Here is a 20,953-nt window from a genome sequence, read left to right as displayed (position 1 = left end):
ATCACTCTTAACTACAGTTATATCTTGTTTCATAGTTGACATTTCATCACATAAAATATTCATTTTTGTTTTCACCTCCATTAATCCTTGGGTTATTTGAGTTGACATTTGTTTTGACATTTTATCCATTTGGGAAGCAATCCCTTACTGAGTACAATCCAGATTCCATCGCCACTTTTTGAGGTCTACCTTCTTTAACTACAGGCTCCTCCTCCTGGGCTAATTCCAATAAGGTAAATTCCTCTTCTCCTTCAGTCACTGTAGGTCCCTGCATGTTTGGACACCTGACGCCAGCGCCCCAGCTCCCCCACAGCCCACACTTTCTCCAAAAGGTCACAGACCCGGGATGCCCCGTGCATGCCTGGCAGAACCGCTGGACGTGCAGGAGCGTCCTCCGACGCTACACTGTGCGTTCCAGGGCCACCCAGCAATGTCGCGGGGTCACGGGCCCCTTTGTTGGTCGGGCCGCCCGTGCGCACGGCTTCACGTGCACGCTGGCCAGCTACGACTGAACTCACTAGAATACCGGTGCAATCTTGCAGGATCGGCACCGAGGTCAAGCTTGAACGGGCAGGAGTCCTCTGAGGCTTGGAGGCTCCCAACAACGACTCTGTGGATTCAGCTGTACAGGTAATCCTCAGTTCATCTACACTTTTATATGGTAATTTCTTCTGAAATTGAGTTTTAGATTTCTTCACATTGGTAACCATGGTGAATCACTGTTATTCAAAAAACTGTAAATATTATTTTTAACTACTTTTATACTTCTTAAAATCGGGTATTTAATAATCCAGCTGGGGAAAGGTGGAACATACGTCTTTCTTCTACGCCATCTTGCCACACCCCCGTTTCCCTTCCTTCCTTATGCACGATGCCAGTTTCCTGAGTAAATACTGGTGAAAAAAAAAACAATTTAACATCTCCCCATTACGAGAGGCTCCATAAATTGACAACCATTCTGATCCTCTAGGGGACCAATTTTATTCCATATTATTCTTTTACTCTTAATATACTTACAGACACCCTTCGGGTTTACCTTCACATTATCTGTCAAAGCAACCTCATGTCTTCTTTATGCCTTCCTGATTTCCTTGATTATTTTCTTGTATTTTCTGTACTCATTAGCTCCTTGTTGATTTTACCTGCTATACACCTCCCTCTTCTACTTAACCAGATCACCAATATCCCTTGAAAACCAGGGTTCTCTATACATGTTAATTTTGCCTTTAATCCAAACAGGAACATGCAAACACTGCACTCTCAAGATTTTGCCTTTGAAGGACATCTACTTACTTAAGAACTTATCCCCATCCACTCTTCCAAGATCCTTTCTCATTTCCACAAAATTTCCCTTCCTCCAATTTAGATTCCCAACATAAGGACAAGACTTATCCTTCTCCATAATTAACTTGAAGCTAATGACATTATAATCATTGGACCCAAAATGTTCACCTACACATACATCTGTCACCTGACGTGTCTTGTTCCCTAAAAGGAGATCAAGTACTGGATCCTCTCTCATTGGTATCTCTATATATTGATTTAGAAAACTTTCCTGAACTCATTTGACAAACTCCAAGCCATCCAGGCCTTTTACAGTATGAGAGTCCCTGTCAATATTTATTATCCTATTATCACAATGTTCTGCTTCTTACATCGGTCTGCTCTCTCTCTACAGATTTGCTCCTCCAATTCTCTTCATTGGGTGGTCTATAATACAACCTATCAGTGTGGTCACATCTTTCCCCTTCCTCAACTCCACCCATATGGCCTCTGTAGACAAACCATCCTGGCTGTCCTGACTTCACATAGCTGAGATATTTTCCCTGACTAGCAATGCCACTTTTATCACGTCTGAAGCAATGGAACCCCGGAACATTAAGGTGCCAATCCTGCCCCTCCTCCAACCAAGTCTAACTAATAGCAGTAACATCATAATCATCAACCTTTCTAACAATACTCCTTGCGTTAAAATAAATGCACCTGAGAAAATTTTTATTACGCAAAACCCTATGATTTATGTCTATACACGCATTCCTCATGTCTTCAATGTGTGGGAGGACCTGGCTAGGTTTACCACTTTCTGTTTCCTTCTGTGTTCCTGGGCATCCAAAAATACCCATTATCTCCCTGTGGTCACCCATTTGAATTCTCCATCCCATTCCCTTGCCGGTATGTCTGCTCACTGCTGGAGTGAGAGAGACCACCCATAAATTGGAAGAACAACATCTCATCTTCCGACTGGGCACCGTCCAACCAGATGGCATTAATATTGACTTCTCTGGCTTTCATTAAACCCTCTCCCCCCTCCCCCCCCCTTCCATTTTCCCCATCGTCTCTCCATTCCCTGTCTCTGTTTGCACAGACATGATAAATGCTACCTAGTTCCTTATCACATCCAATTAACACCTGTTGTTGGTCTGGATTCCTCCCCCACTGTTTGAATTCTGAGACTTTCTGATATATCCGGCTTCTGCCTTTTCTGATTTTCCCTTGAAGAAGGGCTCAGGCCTGAAATGTTGGCAATATATCTTTGTCTCCTATGGATGCTGAAAAGACCAGCTGAGTTCCTCTGGCATTTTGGTTGTTTTAAACCAAATTACCAAAACCAGGCTGTGATGCAACCAGTCAGTACAATATCTTCAGTACACTAATGGAGGTTAGATAGAGTATTTGAAGGCATGCATTGGACTTCAAAGAAAGTAGAAGGACTGGTGTGCCTTCTTCACAGTTACTTCAATGTACTGGCGGCATGGACACCCAGGAACTTCAAGGAATTAACCCTCTCTACCTCCATCCCATCAATGAAGACCCTCGGCCTTCCCCTCTCGAAGTCCACCATAAGATCCTTGGTCTTGCTGACATTGAAAGGTTCTTGTTCTTGCCCCACCCAGCCAGATTCTCAATCTTCATTCTAAATTCAGCTTCATTATCTCCATTATTCAGCCAACAAGGAGCTTCATATTGGACGTCATTAAAAGCACAAGGAAGCAATCTTTAAAGTTAAATAAGGAAGTCTGCAAAAGCTGTGATTGTAGTTTAACACACAAAAGTATAGGTACAGGTGCCACAAAACTCATCCCACAAGGTTCAGGAACAGCTGCTATCCCTCCACCATCCGACTCCTCAATGACAAACTCCATCAGGGTAGATCTTGGCGAAGGGCTCAGGCCCAAGACGTTGGTTAGGCATCTTTGCCATAAAGAATGCTGTGTGACCTACTGAGTTTCACCAGCACTTTTCAGCAGCATTTAAAGTTTTTAAACACATTTGAAAGTTATCATTTACCCAGAATTGACCAACTTAACTGGTAAAAAGATTCAGTCACAAAAGCAAAATACTGGAAGAGCTCAGTGGTCAAGCAACATTTGTGGAGACAAAAGGTGTAAGTTGACATATTGGGATGTTACACATTTGCTCCTTGACATGCTGTGTTCTTACAGCATCGGTCTTTGTTCTGGATTTTAACATTTGCATTTAAAATGATTTGGTTTGTGCTTTTTATTGTTGAATTATTATTAAAAGCGGATGGATAAGAAAAGTACACAGATAAGATTCTTTTATTAAAGATACTGCTTGTTCTTGGGCAGGCCTTCAGGACAGAAGACTCACTTCCCCTCCATTTCCATGGGTTCAGTGGTGGCTGAAGTGTCCAATGCAGGATCTGTGGACACTGCTATTGGTGAGGTAAATGGTACCGAACAGGACAGGTGATTAGGGCTGTTTGGGATGATGTGCACTCCTTCTGCAGTCTGTATACACCCCTTACATGCTCCCAGTTATGCTGACCCAATTTCCTCAGTACCTTCCCAGAAGTTCCTCGTCCGTTTAGAGAGCGCACAAGCCAGGAATGCCATGGAGTTTTGAAAATGTCACTTCAGTTGTTAACCTGTTAAATTCTGGCAGTGACAGGACTTGGAGCAGATAATTTGCTTAAGAATGCGGGTGGGTGGTGGTTGATCAGATTCTCAATGTTAGCCCCCGACAGAACACTGCCATCAATTTCCTTAATGAACTTGGAAGATTTCAAGACCATTCAACCATTTGTCGACGTGTGTACAAAATTCTACAGCTGCACTGTGGAAAGTGTACTGGCTGGTTGCATCACAGGCTGCTTTGGGAATTAAAATGGCCAGGAACACAGAAGGCTCCAGAACATAGCAAATGTCCATCATAGGCTCTGGCCTCCCCTCCAGTTAAGTCATCTGTTTGAGACTGTGCCTCAAGAAGGCAACATCACCCTGTCCACAACCTGTTCTCATTACAATCAAAGGACTCACATTAGTCTGTTCTGGAGACCGGCTCATGAGTATTGGAACCAGGATTCAAGAGGGTGCTGAGGGCAAGAAGGGTTCCCAAAGGACTTCGGGTGCTGAAAATTTCCTGATCATATTGGAGTTTTGGATCTGGAGATCGGGCTGCTGATGGATTGAACGGGAGTCTGCGCGGCTGCAGAAGCTATGGGGCACTGGAAGCGAATCCACGGACACTCAGTTGGCACTTTCAAATTGCAGCACCCGGGAAGTCCCCCCCCCCCCCCCCCCCCCCCGGGACCCGAGTGAGGTTACTGGGTTGTGTCTGTGCCTCCTGCACCTTTCAAATAGCAGCTTAACCTACCTGTTAAATCGCCAACCTGGCAATTTAAGGGGGATCCCGCCCCTGTGATGATGTGGTGAGTGACACAGACATGGGGAACCCCCCTTCCCTGTGTCCTTTCCGTTCCCTTTCTGTTTAAAATTCTAGAGTAACCGAGTGAGCCATTTCTCCTTTCAAACAGGCAGAGAAGGACACCTGGGTAAGTTTACTGGGTTCCCTGATGAGGTAGGTCTGTGGTAAATTTTGACCAGGCTTACCCCATTTTACAAGGCAGTTTGAAAGGGCCTAGTGTCTCATATGGTTCTCTTTCTTTTATTTTTGGGCGTGCCGGGCAATGCTCATGGTGGCTTTTTATTTGCCAAAAGTTAACATATTTTGTGCATTTAACTTTCCTTGGGTATTATTACATGACAATAAAAGAACCTTGAGCTTGATGTACCCTCGGGCAGAAGGCTGAAGTCTAGCACATCCAGGTTCAAGAACAGGCTCTTGAACCGTTGTTACACTAGTCAGGAGGGCCTTTCAAACTGCCGTGTAAAATGAGGTTAACCGGGCAATTTGCACGGTTAGCGCCTCAGTTACGCGGCAGTTTGAAAGGGTCCAACCCCAACCAGGTCCCTGACCCACCTCAGAGGTAGTCAGGGAACCTGATTAAACTTACCCAAGTTTCGTCCATGGGAGATTTGTGAAGGAAAATGGCTGATCCACTTATTCTGGTGACATCAGCGCTTGTGTACGTGCGTCACTGGGGTAGCCAGCATTCGAACATCCAGCAGTACTTCTGGTGAGTACATGATGTGTCACTGCGGGGGCAGGAACCCCCTCCCACGGGTAGATTCCCCCATGATTTGTATGGTGCTTCCAGCACCTTTTCCCCAGTAATCGCACCCGAGTCCCAGGAGGGTTACTCACGTGCTGCTATTTGAAAGAGGCTTGGGACTGTTCCAATTCAACAAAAAGACTGTCTGCACTTTTGATGTCACTTTTAATTTGCACTGGATAATTGTGAATATCTATTTTTTCATTTTTATTTATTTTTAATTCAATTAAGAATATTCTAGTAGTTTTTTTTTACAAACTATATTTTCAGCTGCAGCAAGTAAGAACTTCAGTTCAGATATACATTGTACAATGTGTATGACAATAAACTCATCGTATTTTCTCATTTCAGTTTTACGGTCAGAGTACATACACGACAACATATTCAACCTTGAGATTCTCTTTTCTGGGTGCAAGGCAGAATTACCATTTATTGGTAATGAAAAAGAAAAACTGTACTTAAAATGCACATGTAAATAAATAAAGAAGTGTAAACAAACTGCAATACAGAGAGAAAAAAATCAATAAAGTGCACAAGAGTCCTTACATGAGTCCCTGATTGAGTTTGTCGTTGAGGAGTCTGATGGTGGAGGGGTAGCAGCTGTTCCTGAACCTGATAATGTGAGTCGTGGCACCTATACTTCTTTCCTGATGGTAGCAGCGAGAACAGAACATGTGCTGAATGATGTGGATCCTTGAAGATTGCCGGTGCTCTCCGATGGCAGTGTTCCCTGCAGATATCCTCAAATGTGGGGATGGTTTTGTCTGTAATGTACTGGGCTGTGCTCACTACCTTTTGCAGGGTTTTACACTCACCCTTATCACTTCCATAATGCTTTGAAGAGCCCCTTACGGCAAGCATCACTACTTCTAAGTAAACCCGACAGGTTTAATGCCAGCCTGTTGCCTTTGTCTTTGAACAACCTTCCCTTCGATAAGTTGGTGCACAGCAGGTTGTGAATGATACCATCAACTGTCTGTCTCTGTTGATTGATGACTCCTGATTTATGGAAAGGCACGTTGAACATCGACCAGCTATTTTACACAAATCTCATTTACCTCCATAAATCAGGAGCCAGAAATTAAGAGAGGTAGATGGTTGATGGTGAAATTCAAGATTCAATTTATTGTCATGCATCCAAAACACACAAATATCTTTTTTCCTGTGTTTTCCCTGTCAAGACATACAAAGACACATTACAAGCTCAAATCCCCCTATCAAGCCAAGGAAACATCGAGTGCTCCGAAGTTGCCACCTCCTGCTCCCCCATGACCTCTGTAGCCGCACGGTCTCCTGTCAGTGTCCAGAGGTGAACCCGAGCTCCAATATCCATGTCACCCTCCTTGGCCCCTGGTTCTGAACCCAGGATAGATCAGGAAGTCATCGGCACCCAATACCCTTTGAGAGCCATGCTCATCATTTGCAGTTTGAGGTTGGAGTGGGATAAAGGTCCGTTAGAATAGAGGGCAGAAAAATGGCAGATGGAGTTTAATACTGAGAAGTGTGAGGTGCTATATTTTGGTAGGAATGATCAGCAACGGCTATACACATTAAACGGTAGACAATAGAGGAGTGCAGTACAACAAAGGAATTTAGGAATTCTGGTACATAATTTCCTGAAAGTGGAGTCACATATAGATAGGTGAAGAAAGCTTTTGGTATGTTGGCTTCATAAATCAGAGAATTGAGTACAGGAATTGGGATCTCATGTTGAAGTTGTATAGAGCATTGGTAAGGGTAAATTTGGAGCATTGTGTGCAGTTTTGGTTACTGAACTATAGGAAGGATACCAACAAAATAGAGAGAGGAGTGCAGAGAAGATTTACAAGAATGTTGCCTGGGTTTCAGGGTTTGAGTTACAGGGAAAAGTTAAACAGGCTGGGGCTTTATTCCCTGCAGCATAGAAGATTGAGGGGTGATTTGATAGAGATATTTCAAATTATGTGGGGGACAGATAGAGTCAATGTGGACAGGCTTTTTCCATTGAGAGTGGGGGTGATTCAAACATGAATTGAGATTGAAAGGGGAAAAGTATAGGGGAAACAAAGGGGAATTTCTTTACTCAGCAGGTGGTGGGAATGTGGAATGAGCTTTCAACCTAAGTGGTAGATGTGGGCTCGATAAGGAAAAGTTGATAGGTATATGGAGAGAGATGTATGGAAGGTTACGGGCTGGATGCAGATCAATGGGTCTAGGTGGGAGAATGTGTTTGGCATGGACTAGAAGGGTTGAACTGGCCTGTATCCGTGCTATAATTATTGTATGGTTATATGGTTGCCAGGACCCTCATGGATCTCTGTTCTGATACTTTGTTTCCCATAAGCCGGTCACTACGTCCCATGCACAAACTCACCATGGATTTTTATTGTTGCCCTGCAGTGTTGCAGAACAGAGGCTGGCTGGCCAAGAATCTTCATATTCAGGGTGATTTGTGAAAGGGCTTTGCTTCAGTGCAGGAGTCAACAATGCCTTGGAGCCCATCATCTCCATACTCTAATTTATCAATATAGGGCATTAGTTAAGATTAACTGGGTTCCAGTAGTTTCTTCTCTGGGAGCACGTTTATTAGAGTTAGCTTTCCTTAATCTTCACTGTCAATTCTACCACTGGCCAAAGCAAAGGTTCTAGATTGAAATTAGGATAGACAAGTGAATGGTCAACATTGCCATGATGTGCCAAAGAGCTTCGTTCAGTATTGTACAACTCCATAACTGAATCACATCTTTCCTGGAGGCCTGTGCCCTTCCTAATTTTGGCATGAAGTTAACAAGGGGAATCAGCCAGTCTTTCATTAGAGCTTGGGCCACGTAGTGCATAAGATGGAACTAGACGGCCTCCTTCATTGTTTCCAATGCTATGCCAATGCACCGATGATCGTGGTGTAATTGTTGCTTGCTCTACATTAGGGGAAGCCAGATGGTCAGGAGACAGCTCACTGGTTCCTCACTTCCATGGCCACCGCATTTCAGTAAGACTGGTCATATCAATGACAAGGCCATCAGTTTTCTGACCATGGTAGTGCAGCCAAGTTGAGGTAATTTAAATTTAGACATGCAGCACGGTAATAAGCCCTTCCAGCCTACGAGCCTGTACTGTCCAATTGCATCCAATTAACTTCCAACCCCTGCATGTTTGGGAGGGTGGAAAGAAACCGGGGACACCCGGGGAAAACCCATGCAGACACAGGGAGAACGTACAAACTCCTGATAGACAGCACAAGATTCGAACCTAGTTCGTTGGGGCTGTAACATCATTGTGCTAACTGCTACGCTAACCACGCTGCCCTTTAATTAATAATATTTCCCCAAGTATTTCTTATGTATCTATGTGACTGAAGCAAGAAAGCATTTTGAGTCATCTGTACACTGTTTTCATGTGTATAACATCAAACTCTAATTTCATCACCTCAAAGTCTCCAGCTGTCGAAAATATTTTCGCAAACATATATGTCTTTTACATTACCGCTGTGTTCCGGGAAATAACCGAGTGGGTGCCATTCCAGTTCCGACTCTTTTCCTCTTAGACCCTTAGTCATTTTCACGGAATGCCTCCTGTGTAAACTTCACTGCAGGCATTCCAGGAACAGTTCAGATCATGATATGTATTCTATACCGTAATTTTCTTAGTATATTGTGTACTGAAATTTTTTAGTGCTGCCTGCCCTCTCCCGCAGCCCACTGTCCTGGTCTGTCCTGGGAGTCTGCTGCCAGCTCTCTCCAGTGGTTTGCTGTTCTGGAAATCTGCTGCCTGCTCTCTCCTGAGGCCTACTGTCCTCCTCTGACCTGACGGTCTGCTGCCTGCTCTCTCCTGTGGCCCACTGAGCTACTTTGTTCCAGAGGTCCACTGCCTGCTCTCTCCCGAAGCCCACTGAGCTACTTTGTCCCAGCGATCCACTGCCTGCTCTCTCCCGAGGCCCACTGTCCCGCTCTGCCCTGGCAGACTGCTGCCTGCTCTCTGTTGCTGTGGGCTGCGAAGCAGGCCAACAGAGGCTAGAAACAGACACAGTGTAATGAAAACATGGGCCAGCACAAAGTGGCAGTTCAGAGTGACACAGAACCCCAGAGAGGGGAAATATGTGAACACAAGGGGGATGATTATCCCGCTGCCCGCATATTGACAATCCTAAAACCCCACAACAGACTCAGACACGAGGCAGTGAGGAAAACCCACCAGAGAAGAAAAAGGCCCAGCAGGAGCTAGAAACATACACAGTGTAATGAAAGCATGGGTCAACCCAAAGTGGCAGTTCATTGTGACTCAGAAGCCCCAAGAGGGGAAACCAGTGAACACAAGAGGGATGATTATCCTGCTGCCCACATATTGACAAACTAACCCTAACACTAACATAATATGAGAGAAACATTGAAACAATGTTGGAGGTCTAGAGTCTTTCCATTTGAATAAGATGGCTTTTCTAGCCAACAATGTAGAGAAGGCCACAACCCGTTGCCCATGAATAGAATAACTCCCTATGTCTGGTTCAATAACCCCAAAAAGAGTAGTTATTAACTATGTGAACTTGCTGAACTTTCCATCAGTGTTCAGCAAATTACTATTAGCTCCACACACCTCAATTATCACTCCCAGATCCCAGCGCAGACTTGAAGGGGCGTTATGGCCTGTTTTTGCGCTGTAAACTGTTATATGGTTATATGTTATTAACCCTAATCCAACCCTTCCCTGAAACCCCACGCCTAACCCAAAACTAAATCCCATTCCTTACCCTAACCAGAACCCAACACCTATCCCTAACCTGAACCCAACACCTAACCCTATCCTAGATCCCATACCTAACCCTAACCTGAAGGTGTGAATCCACTATGGTCATCCACTATGCAGATAATAAACTTACTCCAGGAAATATCAAGTTTGCAATCCTCTTCTCTCAATCAATACTTGCAGTAGATTTTCCCATATTGAATTGTGTGCATTTTTTTCCCATGGTCTCACCATTTTTATCCTAATTTCAAACTGGCATAGAAAACCGGGGGAATATTTTTGAGCCATTTTATGGGAAAAACAAGTGGGTTTAACATGCTGTCAAATACGGTATGTTATACATGACATTAGATGCAGACACTGAAGCTATTCACTTACACATCCTGCCCCTTTTGTTCACAGAATGCTGGTATGTTGTTTAAAATGATGGACTGAAACTGAGATTTCTAGGTCATTCCAGTGCGAATGATGAATGGCGGCATTGGGGAAGCACTTCATAACGGTAAAATACCGCGATTGCAGTGTAAAGACCCTAATGCACACTGTTCCACCTTAATACTGACAAACTGAGACCAAGATGCAGCCCATCCTCCGGGAAAGAGGCAGGAAAAGGGGAAGGATTGCACGCAAGAGAATGAGGAAGAGAACATTTGTTTGTGCCTGTTCAAAAAGACAAAGGTGTGTGAATTGTGTTGCACAAAGGGGAGAGACCGAGGGAGACAGGGAGGAGGAAAAGGTTGAGGCAATAAATGTTCACGTTTCACTTTGCCAATGCAAGAGATCCTTTAGGATATTCAAGCAGTGAGTGGAAATCACATAATTGTGGAAGACACCTCTTGCCCATAGTAGGTGGAAGTCATTCGATTTTAAAAAAAATGATTATTCGAGCTTCAAATGCAGCTAGGAGGCAAATTTGCAAAATAAACATGGAATATGAACTGCAGCAATTGTCCAATGAAAATTGTAAACATCAAACAAAAATAAGACACATACCACATAAAACAGACATTACTCTCCGCATCTAATTACATGAATGGTAACCCTGATCAGAGCATATTGAAATGTAGAACATCTGTTTCTATAGAACTGAAACGAAGCTGCATTCATCACAGTGTACAAGCATTTTTTTTCTCCCAATCTGCGGGACAGAAGGCATTTCTGTCATTATTCCTTGCAGCCGAAACATGTCACGAATTTTTAATTTAAAATAGATGACCTGCAGCGAACATGAGGGAGGTTCTTCCAGGGAGCATTCAGTGCGTTTATTATGAGAAAGAAAGCTGTGAGTGATCCTTTGTACTGTTCAGGAAAACAGACCGTCCATTTCAAAGTTAGAGTTAGTCGCAAGTCGCTGGTGAGCAGTTTTAAATTTACCCCAGTGCTATCTGCTTACCAAGATCTTATTTATTATCTTCTTGCAATGTGCGAGCAGAGGGGAATTATTCCCAGCAGACAAGCAGAAGTGTATTATCCAAAGGATATTCCACATGGCACCAGTGGAATGATGAGGGTGTGTGAGGTATTTATGGTATACAAATAGAGATCATTTGAAGACTGATCTGGAGGACTGATGAAGGCAGTGTGTTCGACACCATCTGCATGAATTTTAGATAAGGTCCTGCATGACAATCTGGTCTGGAAGGTCAGATTGCATGGTATCCAGCATGACATGGCCAATTGGATACAGAATTGGCTCAATGGGAGGAGATAGTGGAGGGTTTGGAGGCTTGTGACAAGTGAGGTGTTGCAGGGATCAGTGCTGAACCTACTGTTGTTTGTCATCAATATTGACAATATGGATGATAACGTGGTTAGCATGGTTAGTAAGTATGTGGACGACAGCAAAATTGGTGATATAGTAGACAGTGAAGAAAGTTATTTGAGATTACAACAGGATTAGATGAACTGGGAAAGTGGACCAAGGTGTGGCAGATGGAATTTAACTTGGACAAGTATGAGATGTTGCACTTTGGTAGGTTAAACCAGGACACAACACACACAGAAAATGGATGGGCTCTGGAGAGTGTTGTGGAATAGAAAGTCTCAGGGTTACAGGTATAGAGTTCCATGAAAGGATGATGATGGGATCCTGGCCTTCATTGGTCAGGGCATTCGGTACAAATCAGTCAGGGCTTTTCGTAAGGAGCAGAGAAGGTTGTACAGGATGTTGCTGACACCGAACTTGAACATTGTATGTGGTTTTAGTCTCTTAGCTATGCGAAAAACATTATTGAGCTAGAATGTGTGGAGAAAAGATTTATGAAACTGTTAGCACGTCTGGAAGGCTTGAATTATAAGGAGAGGGTGGAAAGACTGGGATTTTTGTCTGTGAAGCATAAAAGGCTAAAGGGGGCGGGGACTTCTAGGGGTTGATGCAATCATGAGGGCAGAGATCCGCTTTTCCAAAAGGGAGGGGATTCTAAAACTAGAGGGCAAGGATTTAAGGTGAGTGGGGTAAGTTTTAAAAAGGGTCTGAGGAGTAGCTTCACACACAAGATGGTGGGCATGTGAAACAAGCTGCCAGAGGAAGTGCGGAAAATTGCCACATTCAAAAGACGTGGTTAGGACAGGAACATGGTTAGGAGAGGTTTACAAGGACATGGGTTGTATGCAGCTTGGTCGACATTGACAAGATGGCTCGAAAGGTCTGTATCCGTACCGTAGAACTCAATGACTCTACAGAATAAGATGCAGGGTGTCATCTGGATTTCAGTAAGGTGCAGGGTGTCAACTGGACATGAGTAACGTGCAGGAAGTCACCTGGATAACAGTAAGGTGCAGGGTGTCACATGGATGTCAGTAAGATATAGGGTATCACTTGGACATCAGTAAGGTGCAGGAAGTCACCTGGACATGAGTAAGGTGCAGTGTATCACCTGGGGCTGTATCTATTAATTCTGGATATATTATTCCTTCCCCTTTCTCCTGCCATAGACAATGTTCTGCAGATGTGTAAGCATTTGTGTATATTGGGTACAGATGTCAGGGTGGGAGGTGGACACCTGTGGCTTCATGCATTACTGGTGGGAAGACATAATAGATTGGATAATGCAGATGACAAGGCATAACTACAGAATAAGTTAATTGTGAGATGTGACAGACTAGTCCAATTAATTGGGTACATAAAGATGGCAAGTACATGATAAAACATTGCCTTGGTGTATGATTAAAAGTACATCTTTCATCTTTGATATCTTTAATGTTTATAAAAATACAGAAATCTTTCACTGACTGTGCAAATCAGGAAAAGAACAATTTACAGAAAGAGATCAAAAGTATTGATCCAAAGCCTGCAGAGAGTGTACCTACATCACAGAACATTACAACACAGGCTGTGCCCTCCAGCACAAGATGTTGTTATGACTTATATACTGTATAACCACCCCTTCCTCAACAATTTTCACAGCCTACATTCCTCGATTTTTCTTGCATGCATATGCCTGTCTTTTGAATGCCCCCATTGTACCAGACTCCACCATGACCCCAGGCAAACCATTTCAGGCACTTTTTGTGTAAAAAAAAACATACCTATGACATCTCCCATAAACGTTCCTCCATTCACCTTAATCAGATTACCTCTGGCGTTGGCCATTGCCACTTTTGGAAAAAGGTGCTGATTGGCCACCTATCTATACCTATCATAATATTATACACGTCTGTTAAATCACCTCTCATCTATCATTCCAAAGAGAAAAGCCCTAGCTCTGTTAACCTTGCTTCATAAGGCATATTCTCCAATCCAGGTAACATCCCACTAAACCATCTCTGCATGCTCTCTAAAGCTTCCACATCCTTCCTGTAATGAGGCATCCAGAACTAAACACAATTCTCCCAAGTGTGGTCTAATGAGAGTATTATAGAGGTCCAACATTAGCTCATGGCTCTTCAACTGAATCCCCTGGCCAATAAAGGCCGACACAACATATGCCTTCTTAACCATCCTATCAACTTATGCGGCAACCTGGAGAGATGTATGGATTTGAGCCCCAAAGTTCTTTTGTTCTTCCATGGTGTTAAGAAACTTGCCATTAACCATTTACTCTGCCTTCATTCATCCTTCCAAAATGATTCACTTCATTACTTCACTCCATCTGCCACTTCTCTCTCCAACTCTGCATCCTTCCTATATCTTATTTTAACCTACAAAAACCTGCTTCTTTATCCACGACATCTCCAACCTTCGTCTCAACTTGCTGACCCACCTATCAACTTCGTTACAAAAATCTTAAAGGGCAGGGGCCCCAGAACACATCCCTGCATACAGCTACTAGTCACAGACCTCCAGTCAGAATATGTTTGATCTTACTATCACCCTTTGACTTCTGTGGGCAAGCCAATTTTGAATCCAAGCAACCAAGATTCCATATATCCCATGCCTCATGACCTTCTGGAGGTCCAGATGACACGTCTGTGCCAAATTCCAATCCCTTGATCTGTCCCCAGTCCCAATCCCCGATCCCTTGAACTGGTCCCAGTGCCAATCTCTGATGCCTATAATCCATCCACATGGTAGTGGTTATGCAATGCCTCATGACCTTCTGGATGAGATGACCTTGAGGAACCTTGTGAAATGCCTTTCTAAAATCCATATACACCACATCTACTGCCCTACATTCATCAAATTCCTTTGTCTTCTCCTCAAAAAACTAAATTAGGCTTATGAGGTATGACCGGCTTATCACAAAGCCATGCTGATTCTCCATGAATGCTCATAAATCCTGTTCCTAAGAATTCACACCAGTAGTTTCCCCACAACTGACAAAAGACTCACCATCCCAGGAACTGGTCCCAGTGCCAAATTCTGATCCCTTGATCCGTCCCCAGTGCCAATCTCCGATCCCAGGAACTGATACCAGTGCCAAATTCCAATCCCTTGATCTGTCCCCAATGCCAATCCCTGATCCCTTGATCTGTCCCCAGTGCCAATCTCTCATCCCTAGAACTGGTCCCAGTGCCAAATTCCAATCCATTGATCTGTTCCCAGTGCCAATCTCTGATCCCAGGAACTGGTCCCAGTGCCAAATTCCAATCCCTTGATCTGTCCCCAGTGCCAATCTCTGATCCCAGGAACTGGTCCCAGTGCCAAATTCCAATCCCTTGATCTGTTCCCAGTGTCAATCTCTGATCCCAGGAACTGGTCCCAGTGCCAAATTCCAATCCCTTGATCTGTCCCCAGTGCCAATCTCTCATCCCTAGAACTGGTCACAGTGCCAAATTCCAATCCCTTGATCTGTCCCCAGTCCCAATCCCCGATCCCTTGAACTGGTCCCAGTCCCAATCTCTGATGCCTATAATCCATCCACATGGTAGTGGTTATGCAATGGTGTTATATATAGCCAGTGACCCAGGTTTGGATCTGTTGCTGTCTGTAAAGAATTTGTATGTTCTCCCTGTGCCTGCGTAGGTTTCTTCTGGATGCTCCAGTTTCCTCCTACCTAGGTCAGTTGGGTGTAATTAGACAGCATGGGCTTGAGGGCCGAAAGGGCCTGTTACCATGCTGGATGTTTAAATTTAAAAAAAAATCCCAGTGCCAACCTCTGATCCCTTGATGAGATCCCAGGCCCAATCTCTGATCCCTCGATGACTTTCTCATCAGAAGATGACAGTCAGTATAAATTGGAAACAACATCTCCTCCTCACTGATCATCAACAAAGGTGCACTCCAAGGATATGTGCTTAGCCCACTGATCTACTCATTATATACCCATGACTGTGTGGCCAGGCACAATTCCAATGCCATCTACAAGTTTGCTGTTGTCAACAGAATCACAAATGGCAATGAGGAAGCGTAATGGTGGAAGTTAGATCAGCTCGTTGGATGGTGCAATGTCAACAACCTTATGGTCAACATTAGCAAAACCAAGGAGATGATTATAACTTCAGGAGAAAATCAGGGGAACATGACTCAGTCCTCATCGAGGGCTCAATCATGAAGAGGGTCAAGACCTTCAAAATCCTGGGTCTCAACATCTCCAAGGATCTGACCTGGAGCCTTCATGTTGATGCAATTACAAAGAAGGCTCGTCAGAGACTACACTTTGTGAGGCATCTGAGGAGGTTTGGTATATCACTGAAGACCCTCATAAACCTCTACAGATGTACCATGGAGACCATTCTGGCTGGTTGCATCACTGCCTGGTACGGAGGCTCCAACTCTCAGGACAAGAATAAACTCCAGAGGGATGTTAACAGCCTGCGACATTACAGGCATCAGACTTCACTCCATCAAGGACATCGACATGAGACGATGTCTTAAAAAAGTAGCGTCTATCCTCAATGACCCTCACCACCCAGGCCATGCCCTCTTCACTCTGCTACTGTTGGGGAAAAGGTATAGGAGCCTAAAGATGAGCCCTCAGTGACACAAGGACAGCTTCTTCCCCACAGTCATCAGATTCCTGATATCAGTGAACCAAAGACTTTTCATGCTCTAGTATTGTTATTATTATTTTATTTTATATTTTATAGTAATATTGTAAGATGGGTATAAGATGTATATTTGCACCATGATGCTGTCGTAAAACACTGAATTTCATGCCTTGTTCATGACAATAAATCCTGATTCTGATCCCAGGGCCAATGTCCGATCCCTCAATGTTATCCCAGGACCAATCTCTGATCCCTTGATGCGATCCCAGGGCCAATCTCTGATCCCTCGATGAGATCCCAGGACCAATGTCTAATCCCCTGATGCGATCCCAGGGCCAGTCTCTGATGCCTCAATGAGATCTCAGGGCCAATCTCTGATCCCCTGATGCGATCCCAGGGCCAATCTCTGATGCCTCGAACTGATCTCATGGCCAAACAAATTACTTGGTCCAATCCAATGTTCAATCTCTGATCCAACCCCACTATCACTCACTATGACCTCAAATCATCCCCTCTGTTAGTTTCCGCTCTCCCAGTACAATTCCATGACTAATCTCCAATCCCCCATCCCCACCATTATTTTCAATTCACAATGGAGCTTAATCCTTACAACCCTAATGGAGTGTTAAGCCTCAGAAAGAAGATTATGCCATGTGACCTGCAGAACAGTACAAAAAAAAGCCTTGAAGGAGAGGCATTAAGGCCTTCATAAATCATAGTGTACAGTATAGGAGCTGGGAAGTGATGCTGCGGCTGTTTAAGGCATTGGTGAGGCCAGGTTTGGAGTACTGTGCTCCGTTCTGGTCTCCAAATTATAGGAAGGATATAGATAAGGTGGAGAGGGTGCAGGGAAGATTTTCAAAAGATGTTGCTGAGAAAGATTAAGGAAACTGGAACTTTATTCATTGGAACATAGACTGCTGAGAGGGGATTTGATAGAGGTATTTAAAATTATGAAGGGAATAGACAGACTAGACGTGAGTAGACTCTTTCCCCTGAGGGCAGGGGAGGTTGGAACTAGAGGGCATAAGTTAAGGGTAAGGGAACAAAACTTTTGGAGAAATGGTAGAGGATGCTTTTTCACTCAGCAAGTGGTGGCAGAATGGAATGATCTTCCAGAGGAGATAGTTGCAGCAGAGTCCCTTCTGTCATTTAAGAGAAGGTTAGATGGCCACCGTGAGAGAGGTGCACCAAAGAAAAGGTACAAGGACTGCCTAAAGAAATAACTTGGTGCCTGCCACATTGACCACCGCCAGTGGGCTGATATCGCCTCAAACCGTGCATCTTGGCGCCTCACAGTTTGGCAGGCAGCAACCTCCTTTGAAGATGACTGCAGAGCCCACCTCACTGACAAAAGGCAAAGGAGGAAAAACCCAACACCCAACCCCAACCAACCAATTTTCCCCTGCAGCCGCTGCAACCGTGTCTGCCTGTCCCGCATCGGACTTGTCAGCCACAAACGAGCCTGCAGCTGACGTGGACTTTTACCCCCTCCATAAATCTTCGTCCGCGAAGCCAAGCCAAAGAGAAGAAGAAGAGATGTGTACATGGATGTGAGGGGGTTGGAGGGTTATGGGCGGAGAGCGGGAGGGGTGAACTAGTGGAGTTGTTAAAATGAACCGGCGTGGACTCGAAGGGGCGACTTGGTCTGTTTCTGCGCTGTAAACGGTTATATGGATATATGGAAAGGAAGGAATTGAGGTTTCAGCTAGGAACTTGGTCCTTGAGCTATTGATGGCACGAGAAGAAAATCGGCAGAGAGCTGAGATCTTGGATGGGGGCAGTTTCTGAGAAGAGATGTGAGGTTATGGTGCTGTTGGCAACATTGAATGGGAATATTAAAGTCAATGGAATCACAGAGGGACACAGCCAAGAAACAAGCCAATGGAGTCTGCACTGACCACAGAAGGGCACCAACCAGAAACAAACCGATAGAGTTCGCACTGACCACAGAGGGACACCAACCAGAAACAATTCAATGGAGTCTACACTGACCAGCAAAAACCCATTTTTTATTCTCCACACATACTCATCTTCTCCAACCAGATGGCATGAACATCGACTTCTCTAATTTCTGTTAACTCCCCTCCCCTTAGTCTCCCTCTTTCCTTACCCCTCTGTCTCCTGTCCTCCTGCTCCCCACCCCTTTCCCTTTCTTTTCCTATCAGATAGCTACCCTTCCCCTATTCTCAGCTTTTCTTACTCTTCTTCCCTCCCACCTGTGTCCCACCCATGGCCAAGCCTGAGCTCCTGCCCCTTCCTCCGCTCATTTCACCCAAATCCCCAGAGCATCTTTTTATTTAGGCGCCTGCCTGACTTTGCTTCTACCTGATGAAGGGCCCAGGCCTGAACCGTTGCCAACCCTCAACTTCCTGGGTGATCTGCTGAGTCCCTCCAGTACATTTGCATATACTGCACGGGTGCTGTGGGCAATGGTTCTGTGGGCTGCACTTCTCTGACCAAATGTCGGTGGTGTCTGGAACACTAGAGCGTGTCACTTCCCCACGAGTGACTTTAACTTGGAAAGCTGAGGACTTCTGGTGAGAGTGAGCAATGATGGTGACTGCACTTCAGAAAGGAGGTAGGGTCCGTCTACCTGGGAACGATTGCCAACGCTGCATTTGTTCTGAAGCAGCTCTGCCGTAATCTGTGAATCTATTTCATGGATGTTATGCCTGGTAAAACACCATTACTAGCCCACAACATAAATCAGTGAACCACTGTCAAGACAGACCACAACAAACCCTTTGAAGGATGCAAAACCAAAGTCGCTCTGAAGCTGGGGAAGGTAAAAAATTTTAATAACCAACTGTGGTGAAGGAACCTGAAAATGAAACCCTAAAGAGTAACTCCCGCCTTGGGAGGGCAGGTCAGAATAATATAAAGTAACTAAACTCTAAGCGCACGGCCAAGAAGATGGGATTATACAAATAACACACGCACCACGTCACACAAATATCTGAAGCAAAAGAAAATTGGCTGTCATGAATCTTTTAAGTATAATAGAACTCCATTAGCAAAGCTCGGCAGATAATTACGCCTGCCATTTTGATTAAGGAGGCACAAACAGCACTGACTAACAACACTATCAATATTAAATTAGATTTGAGTCTGTGTCTGACTGCTTGAGTGTTCAGTCTCTACTCTGCAGAGTGAAATGAACTGTGCACCGTAATAAATTATCTTTTGCTGTTGTGCTTATTCATTGAATATATTTAAAAGCGGTAAACCAAGAAGATGGAGCATCTCATTCCACTAGCATGCTGCACTGCACAAAGTTTGCGAGAATATTATTCCTCGTGTTTTCAGCTGGTTGACAAGCTCAAAGGTTACTCTACAGCCAGGGGGCAAAGTAAAGGTCCGATGCTCATTCAGGACCATTGAAGGCAGTTCTTATTCTTACTTGGGCTGTGGAATTGTACCTCTTTCTCCGAAGGAAGCTTGCATTTGTACAAAATGCAGTGAAAACATCCCACGCTGTCCCAACAGTCAAAATTTGAGACGAGAGAAAGAGACAAACTTCAGATCCTGGAACCTTGAGCAACCATGAAGCTGCTGGAAGGACTCAGTGGGTCAGGCGGCATCCGTGGGTAGAAATGCCAATTGACATTTTGGGATCGACCCCGAAACGTTGACTGACCGTTTCTGAGCATGGATGTAGCAAAGGGATCAAGCAGGGCATTAGGAAGGACCACAGGAGCAATGAACATGTTTTCAATGAGCAGGAATAAAGGAAATCCCAAGGCATTTTATATAAAACAGGAGGGAGACACGGAAGAGGATTGGACTATTCAAGAACAAAGATTGAAACTAATGCATGGAGTCAGTGAACGAAATGAGACTCTTTACATTGGTGTTCACTGTGGAGAAAGATGTGGTCAGTGACAGGGAGCATAATGTGGACAATGTACATATTTGGACATTTTAAGATCACAAAAGAGGTGGTGTTGGGTTTTTAGAGGGGCATTCAACTTAATAAGCGGTCCCTTGGGCCTGGTGGGATATATCCCCGCATATTGAAAAAGGGAAATAAAAAGATATGTAGGGCCTTTCCATCCTCATTTGTGATGGGAGGGGTGTCAGTGTAGCTAATGTTGTACCTTTATTCAAGAAAGAAGAAAAGGATAATCTGGGAAATTACAGCCCAGTAAATGTCTCAATAAGTGGTTGGAAACCTATTGAATAGGATACGTTGGGAGAGGATTTCTGCACATTTATTCACAAGATCATGATCAGATGACTTGGTGAGGGGCGGGTCATGTCTTACCAATTTGATTGAGTCCCTTAAAAGGTATTAAATGTGGTTGATGAGGATAGGGAAGTGGATATTACATACATGAAGTTTAGATAGGAATTTGACAAGGTGGAGATGCATGGGATCAATGGTGAGTTGATAGACAGGGAATTGGCTGGCCTTGGTGAGTGGTGGGGGCTTGTTATTCAGGCTAG

At 44.3% G+C, this 20,953-nt stretch overlaps 1 protein-coding gene across 5 annotated transcripts in view; it reads right to left on the bottom strand.

The window, feature by feature from the left end:
• The window catches only part of LOC138761575 (partitioning defective 3 homolog B-like), a 1,428,627-nt gene that overhangs the window by 226,508 nt on the left and 1,181,166 nt on the right, over positions 1-20,953 (bottom strand). The window contains exon 21 of one of the 5 annotated variants that reach the window (XM_069933908.1): positions 816-893. The exons of the other annotated variants lie outside the window; for them this stretch is intronic. Within the exon in view, the coding sequence (XP_069790009.1) occupies positions 863-893 (31 nt within the window). The 3' untranslated portion in view covers positions 816-862. The remainder of the gene's footprint in view (positions 1-815; positions 894-20,953) is intronic. 5 annotated transcript variants of the gene reach the window in all.

This window comes from Narcine bancroftii, chromosome 4 (genome assembly GCF_036971445.1).
Source record: "Narcine bancroftii isolate sNarBan1 chromosome 4, sNarBan1.hap1, whole genome shotgun sequence".
NCBI lineage: Eukaryota > Metazoa > Chordata > Chondrichthyes > Torpediniformes > Narcinidae > Narcine > Narcine bancroftii.
Note: the sequence above shows the minus strand (reverse complement) of the source record. Positions and strands in the feature narration are given on the sequence as shown.